Source organism: Centroberyx gerrardi, chromosome 10 (assembly GCF_048128805.1).
Source record: "Centroberyx gerrardi isolate f3 chromosome 10, fCenGer3.hap1.cur.20231027, whole genome shotgun sequence".
In the NCBI taxonomy this organism is placed as follows: Eukaryota; Metazoa; Chordata; class Actinopteri; order Beryciformes; family Berycidae; genus Centroberyx; species Centroberyx gerrardi.
In genome coordinates this window covers 2,033,913-2,042,050 of record NC_136006.1, presented here as the reverse complement: position 1 = coordinate 2,042,050, position 8,138 = coordinate 2,033,913, and the positions used below count along the sequence as shown (strand labels likewise).

Sequence of the window (8,138 nt, the reverse complement as noted above, 5' to 3'; positions counted from 1 at the left end):
TGTATCAGTGTACTACAACCTGCTGCAGTACACTCTGTATGTATCAGTGTACTACAACCTGCTGCAGTACACTCTGTATGTATCAGGATACTACAACCTGCTGCAGTACACTCTGTATGTATCAGTGTACTACAACCTGCTGCAGTACACTCTGTATGTATCAGTGTACTACAACCTGCTGACAGTACACTCTGTATGTATCAGTGTACTACAACCTGCTGCAGTACACTCTGTATGTATCAGTGTACTACAACCTGCTGCAGTACACTCTGTATGTATCAGTGTACTACAACCTGCTGACAGTACACTCTGTATGTATCAGTGTACTACAACCTGCTGCAGTACACTCTGTATGTATCAGTGTACTACAACCTGCTGCAGTACACTCTGTATGTATCAGTGTACTACAACCTGCTGCAGTACACTCTGTATGTATCAGTGTACTACAACCTGCTGCAGTACACTCTGTATGTATCAGTGTACTACAACCTGCTGCAGTACACTCTGTATGTATCAGTATACTACAACCTGCTGCAGTACACTCTGTATGTATCAGTGTACTACATCCTGCTGCAGTACACTCTGTATGTATCAGTATACTACAACCTGCTGCAGTACACTCTGTATGTATCAGTGTACTACATCCTGCTGCAGTACACTCTGTATGTATCAGGATACTACAACCTGCTGACAGTACACTCTGTATGTATCAGGATACTACAACCTGCTGCAGTACACTCTGTATGTATCAGTGTACTACAACCTGCTGACAGTACACTCTGTATGTATCAGTGTACTACAACCTGCTGACAGTACACTCTGTATGTATCAGTGTACTACAACCTGCTGACAGTACTACATCTGTACTGCTGCTTAAATACATGCAGAATAATACAGTCTGGATGCAGAAACTATGTTAACCGTCTTACCTTTTGTGTGTGTGTTTTTTTCTTGTGATAATGTGAACACATCGTCATTGTCAGGTGAAAACCTCGTAACTCCAACTTTGGTGGTTTTCATGTTTATATTTAAAATGAAGGATCACACTCTCCTCCCTGAGCTGAGGACGTTCTGTGGCTCCTGGTCTGATGAAACACTTTAAAACCTCATTAGATGAACTGAAACATACATGGAGTCAAGTTAGAAACAAGGCTGTTTTCACCAGACAGCAGAGATATTATATAATGACCTGCTGTCTGCCTGTCTGTCTGTCTCTCTGCCTGTCTGTCTGTCTCTCTGCCTGTCTGTCTCTCTGTCTGTCTGTCTGTCTGTCTGTCTGTCTCCATGTCAGTATGGGAAGCAGCTGTACATCAACTTCCAGGAGGCGATGAGGCGGACGGAGGCGGCGTACGACTGGTCCTCCCTCTCCTCCTCCTCCATCAAGTCAGGATCCAGTTCCTCCAGCCTGCCAGGTCTGTCTGTCTGTCTGTCTGTCTGTCTGTCTGTCTGTCTATCTGCGTCTGTCTGTCTGTCTCTCTGTCTGTCTGCCTGTCTCTCTGTCTGTCTGTCTGTCTGTCTGTCTGTCTGTCTGTCTGTCTGTCTGTCTGTCTGCGTCTGTCTGTCTGTCTCTCTGTCTGTCTGCCTGTCTCTCTGTCTGTCTGTCTGTCTGTCTCTCTGTCTGTCTGCCTGTCTCTCTGTCTGTCTGTCTGCCTGTCTCTCTGTCTGTCTGTCTGTCTCTCTGTCTGTCTGTCTGTCTGTCTGCCTGTCTCTCTGTCTGTCTGCCTGTCTCTCTGTCTGTCTGTCTGTCTGTCTGTCAGAAAGTCTTAATCATCATGACTGGTCTTGTGTTGCCAAAGCTCTCATGAATATTAATAGGAATTAATATAAAATGTACACTAATATAAACAAGTTATACATGTGTTGGTTACAGAAATACTCTCTCTCTGGGGTTAAAGGTTAAAGGTCAGATGTTAGAGGTTTAGAGGTTCTTTGTTGCTAATTTTATAAAGCAAGCAAAAATGAATTAGAATAAGTTAATAATATGTATAATACTCAATAATACTAATTAGATTGATAAAACATCTTTTAACCATGTTGACACTGAGAAAAATCTATATTTCGTTTCTGTCTCCGCCCACAGAGTCCCAGTCCAACCACTCCAGCCAATCAGACAGCGGCGTGTCAGAGATGACATCATCAGGCCACGCCCGCTCCCAGAGTGTTGTCAGCTCCATCTTCTCTGAGGCCTGGAGGAGAGGAACGCAGGGAGAGGTACACACACACACACACACACGCACACACACACAGATATGCACACACACAAACATACATGTACAGACACAAACTATCTAACACACATACATACTCATACATTTACACACATACTAACACACACACACAGTCATAAACACACCATGTATAAACGCACATACATACCCAAATAGACACACACACACACACACACACACACACACCCAAGCCCCCAAACTCTGTCCTGTCCTTCCCTGTCATCGTCTTTTTACCTGTTGACTACATTTCCCATGTTTCCCCTCTGCTGTCCTGCCAGGGGTCAAAGGTGAAAGGTCGTATGGCGGTTCCTCTGTGTGCAGGAGGAGGAGGGGCCGGAGGTTAGGACAGGGTGTGACTAAATCCTGGAGTCATGATGTTAGCATGTTTACAGCTAACTGTGTTCAGTTGCAGCCCTTTAACATCTGACACTGTTGTTCTAACGCTGTGGTGTGACGGCCTGGATTGTCCTAACAACATCTAAAACCAGTTTACAACCAGTTTACAACCAGTTTGACAGTTTACAACCAGTTTGACAGTTTACAACCAGTTTACAACCAGTTTGACACTTTACAACCAGTTTACAAACAGTTTACAACCAGTTTGACAGTTTACAACCAGTTTACAACCAGTTTGACACTTTACAAACAGTTTACAACCAGTTTGACAGTTTACAACCAGTTTACAACCAGTTTGACAGTTTACAACCAGTTTACAACCATTTTACAACCAGTTTACAACCAGTTTGACACTTTACAACCAGTTTACAAACAGTTTACAACCAGTTTGACAGTTTACAACCAGTTTACAACCAGTTTGACAGTTTACAACCAGTTTACAACAATTTTACAACCAGTTTACAACCACTTTGACAGTTTACAACCACTTTGACAGTTTACAACCACTTTGACACTTTACAACCAGTTTACAAACAGTTTACAACCAGTTTGACACTTTACAACCAGTTTACAACCAGTTTACAACCAGTTTACAACCAGTTTGACAGTTTACAACCAGTTTACAAACAGTTTACAACCAGTTTGACAGTTTACAACCAATTTACAACCATTTTACAACCAGTTTACAACCAGTTTGACAGTTTACAACCAGTTTGACAGTTTACAACCAGTTTACAACCAGTTTAACAATTTACAACCAGTTTACAACCAGTTTACAACCAGTTTACAACCAGTTTAACAATTTACAACCAGTTTACAACCAGTTCACAACCAGTTTACAACCAGTTTACAACCAGTTTACAACCAGTTCATAACCAGTTTACAACCAGTTTACAACCAGTTTGACAGTTTACAACCAGTTCATAACCAGTTTACAACCAGTTTGACAGTTCACAACCAGTTTACAACTAGATTACAACCAGATTACAACTAGATTACAACCAGTTTACAACCAGTTTACGACCAGTTTGACAGTTTACAACCAGTTTACCATCGGTATATCAGTTTATAACCAGTTTGAGAGTTTACAACTAGTTTACAACCAGTTGACAGCCAGTTCACAACCAGTTCACAACCAGTTTACCAGGTTGACAGTTTAGAACCAGTGTACAACCAGTTTGACGCACTTAACAACCAGTTTACGAGGTTGACATTGTTTAGAACCAGTTTACAACCAGTTTGACACAGTTTACAACCAGTTTAGAACATGTTTGATACAGACAGGAACCAGTTTACAACCAGTTTGACACAGTTTACAACCAGTTTAGAACATGTTTGATACAGACAGGAACCAGTTTACAACCAGTTTGACACACTTGATTAAAAATGGAGCAATGAGATGCATGATTCCCTTTAGTTTTGTCAAAATCCAATCAGTGGCCAAGATATTGTGCGTGATGGACAGACTGAGTATTGAACAAAGCAGTGTGATAAGAGTAAAGAGCGCCCTCTAGGGATCGTTGGTGTAGAACATCAGACATGTCGGTCTGTAACAAACTCCTGCTGTGACTGTGATGGACGTTCAGAGCATCAGAGTGAGAGGTTGATCGGACTTTCAGTTGTGTTCATTTTCTCTTTCTGTCTGCGTTGGTTTGATGTTTGACTTCCTGCATCTTGTTTTGGATAGTTTGGTTTTCAAAAAGTACAACAGTAAAAACATGATCATGTCAGAGTTGTTTGTTCCCTGATGATAATGTAAAGTAATAACTCTCTCTCTCTCTCTCTCTCTCTCTCTGTCCTCCCTCTCTTCTTCCTTTCCATCTTTTTCCCCTTTCTCTTCCTCTCCTCCTTCCCCTTCCTACCTTTATAACTCATCTTTCTCTCCCTCTCATCACCTCCTTTGTCACCTACTCCTCTCTCTTCCTCTTTTTCCCTTTCTCTTTCTCTCTGTCTTCTCCTTCTCTTCCTCTCACTTCTCCCTCCTTTCCCTCTCTCCCCCTCTTCCCCTCTCTTTCTGCATTCATCTCCTCCTCTCCCTCTATCTCTGTTCCTCTCTGCTCTCTCTTCTTCTCTCTCCTCCCCTCCTCTCCCTCTGTCATCCTCTCTTTACATCCTCCTCTTCCTCCCTTTCTCTCTCTCTACCTCCTACTTTGCCTCTTCCTCTCCCTCTTTCTTCCTCTTTGCTCTCTCTTCCTTTCTTCTTCCCCCCCCTCTCTCCCCCTTTTCCCTCCTCTCTTTACCCTCTTCTCTTCCTCTCTCCTCCTCCTCGTCCTCCTCCTCTCTCTCTCCAGATGATGAAGATCGATCCTATCAGTAGACCTATTCCTCTGCAGATCCCGACCCTCTCCCCCCTCTCCCTCCCCCTCTCCCAGCCCCAGACCCCCCCCTCCCGGACCAGCTACACCGGCAGCCTCTCCCCGTCTGAGGACTCCTCCCCTTCCCCCCCCTCGCCTCCCCCTCCTCCCCCTCCTCCCCCCATCATCAGCGCCGCCCACCAGTCGGCGCCTCCCTCCATGTACATCAAGTACAGCACGCTGGCCCGGCTGCAGAACCAGAGCCAGTGCAGGACCCAGCCCGCCGCCGGCCCCGCCCCCCCGGCCCCGCCCTGCCAGTCCGCCAAACCCAACTACAACACCCTCCCCGCCGCCTACAGCTCCTCCCCTCCTCCGCCTCCCTCCCCTCCTCCCCCTCCCCCGCCCGCCGTCCCGGCCCCCGGCTCGGCCATGGCGGTGCTGATGCTCGGGGCGTCCAGCCCCTCCGCTCTCCTGCCGCCTCCCCCCCTGGAGGAGGAGGCGCGGCAGCCCCAGTACCTCCCGCCTCCTCCCCCCGAGAGCCTGGAGGCCAACGGCTTGCCCCCCCCTCCGCCCCCGGAGGCCGCTCACACCGCCTACCCTCCGCTCTCCAACACGGGCCTCCAGCAGTTCCTGTCGCAGAAGTTTCCCAACATGGTGTACGACTTCACCCCGACGACGCTCGACGACGAGTCTCCGCCTCCTCCTCCTCCCGCTGAGCTTTCTCCTCCTGCCTCCCTGCAGTTCCTCCAGCCTCTCTCCCCCTCCGCTCCCCCGCCCGCGCCTCCCAAAACCTTCACCGGCGGTTTCCCCCCTCAAACTGCTCCCAAACCCTCAGGTCCCTCCTCCCTCCCGCTCGCCCTCTCGCCGGTGTCCCCGACCCCGCCCCATAACGCACACGGGCAAATGAAAAAGCAGCAGAGCTTCTCGACGGGACACTCCCCCAATCAGCCGCCTCCCACTCTGCCGAAGCAGCACAGCCTCTCCTCCAAGAACCTCGCTCTCTCTCCCCCCTCCTCCTCCGCCTCTGTCTCCATTGCGGCCGCCACCTCCTCTCTGGTCAAACAGATCGTCAATCAGTTCCCCGGAAACTCCGCCCCTTCCTCTCTCCCCGCCTCCAACTCCACGGAAGGGTCCAAGTTCCCGCCTCCTCAGTCTCCTCCGGCGGTCAAGGCCAAACCCAAGTGGCAGCCGGGGGGCGTCGCAGCGCCTCAGTCCCCAGAGTTCCCCCCGCCGCCTCCGGAGAGCTCGCTGGCGGACTTCCCCCCGCCTCCTCCCTCCTCCTCCAAGGCGGGCTCGCCCATGAAGAAGTCGCCCTCCACCTCCTCCACGGGCTCCACGGGCTCCGCCAAGCGAGGGCCTCCTCCGACCCCGCAGAGAGCCTCCTCCATCCGCTCCAACTCGTCAGGCGAGACGCAGGACGAGCGGCCGAAGAAGGTGGAGAGCCTGGTCAGCAAGTTCGGCCAGCCTCCTCAGACCGGCGGCTCCTCCAGCTCCTCCTCGGCGACCGGTTCTCCTTCGAAGGAGTCCGCCGCGCTTCCCAAACCGGGGAAGCTGAACTTGGCGAACCTCCCGCTGGCGCTGCAGGGGCTGCAGACGGGCCAGCACCGCCAGGGCTCCGACTTCCCCTCCCCTCCTCCCCCGCCTCCCCCCTCCCAGCCTCAGCACCTCGACTCCTCTCCCGACTACTTCCCTCCTCCCCCGAGCGACTTTGAGCTTTTCCCTCCCCCTCCCCACCCGTCTGAGTTCCACCACCCGCCCAGGGTCGCCGTGGTGAACCCCCAGCCTCAGATGCCGCCGCCGCAGCCGTCGGCGACCGTCTCCTCCTCCTCCTCCTCATCGTGGAAACAAAGCTCTCTGAAGAAGGGGGCGGTCCCTCCTCCGGCGCTGGGCCGGCGGAGCAGCAACACGATGCAGTACGACGGTACGGGTTCGATGCCCCTCTCGCCGCCTCCTCTCTCGCAGACCCCTCCTCCCTCCCTGTCCTACTCCTCCTCCTCCTCCTCCTCCTCTCCCGTCCCCCCCACCTCCCCCAAAGCGGCGGTGTCGGGCTCCCTGACGCTGCAGCCCCACTTCCTGGAAGACCTCAACCGCACCCTGAAGAGGAAGTCGGTCACGCGCCACAGCTCGCTCACCTCCTCCCGCCTCATCCCCTCCTCCAAGATGGAGCCCGTGGCCACCATGGACGACATGGCGCTCCTCCCGCCTCCTCCCCCCGAGCTGCTGCTGCAGCAGCAGGGCGCCCGACACTCCCACACTCTCTCTCGCCACCACACACACTCCCACTCCACCAAACACGCCAACATCTCAGGCTATGCAACGCTGCGGCGAGGCCCGCCTCCCGCCCCTCCCAAACGGGACCAAAGCACCAAACTGACCGGTGATTGGTAGGGAGTAAAGACATGGGGGCGGGGCCTAAAGAATTGAACTGACCAATTAGGTCCCATCATTCCCACAGAGAAGAAGTAATCACATTTGTCTGTCTTGTCTCGTCTCTCCTCATGCTAACCCAACCGACCTTGGACTCTGAGCAAGTAGCAAGCCCTCTTCCCTTCTCCTAATCTCAGATTATCATCGTTCCTATTATCCTCATTATTACTATTATTACCAGTACATGTTTAATCCAATGAAATGAGTAAAAATATATATATGTATACAAGCAAGCCAGAAAAAACACCTATCAAGCTTTTTCCACAATGTTTGTGCAGCTTTGCATCGAAAAATATAAATGACAAGACATGAACGACTTGGCAACAGAGACATTTTGCTGCAATATAACTGGTACTGCATGGAGCCATGGAAACGAACGTGGCGTTACCGTAGCAATGGTCTTAGGAGTGAAGGATGAAGGGAAGGAGGGAGGAAAGGAAGGAAGGAAAGGGAGAAGAGAAAGAGTGGGATGATGTGTGTAGAAAATGTATGTTGTGAACTGGGGGATGGGGGAGGGGGAGCGGGGCACGATTAGAGGGAGTATTGCCATTTATTTCAAACTTTTTTGTGTGTTTTTATATAAGATTATTTAATACCTGAAAGATATTGTTATTATTATATTATTATTTTAAGTTTATAAGAAGCGTAGAGAGAGAAGAAGGTTGAATGGACGTGGAACTGTATTCTCAAAGCCTGTCAAACTGCTGATCTGGTTGCTGGACTAGCAAAGCAGGCTGCCACTAACGAGGGGTTGGATCATTTCACCCAATCACGTTCCCTCAAAACCAGAACC

At 50.2% G+C, this 8,138-nt stretch overlaps 1 protein-coding gene across 1 annotated transcript in view; it reads left to right on the top strand.

Moving 5' to 3' along the window:
- The window catches only part of LOC139913433 (ras-associated and pleckstrin homology domains-containing protein 1), a 44,163-nt gene extending 36,348 nt beyond the window's left edge, over positions 1-7,815 (top strand). Inside the window, exons 17-19 of the mRNA XM_078286159.1 lie at positions 1,292-1,412; positions 2,081-2,211; positions 4,916-7,815. Of these exons, the coding sequence (XP_078142285.1) occupies positions 1,292-1,412; positions 2,081-2,211; positions 4,916-7,306 (2,643 nt within the window). The 3' untranslated portion in view covers positions 7,307-7,815. The remainder of the gene's footprint in view (positions 1-1,291; positions 1,413-2,080; positions 2,212-4,915) is intronic.
- The last annotated feature ends 323 nt before the right edge of the window (positions 7,816-8,138 follow it).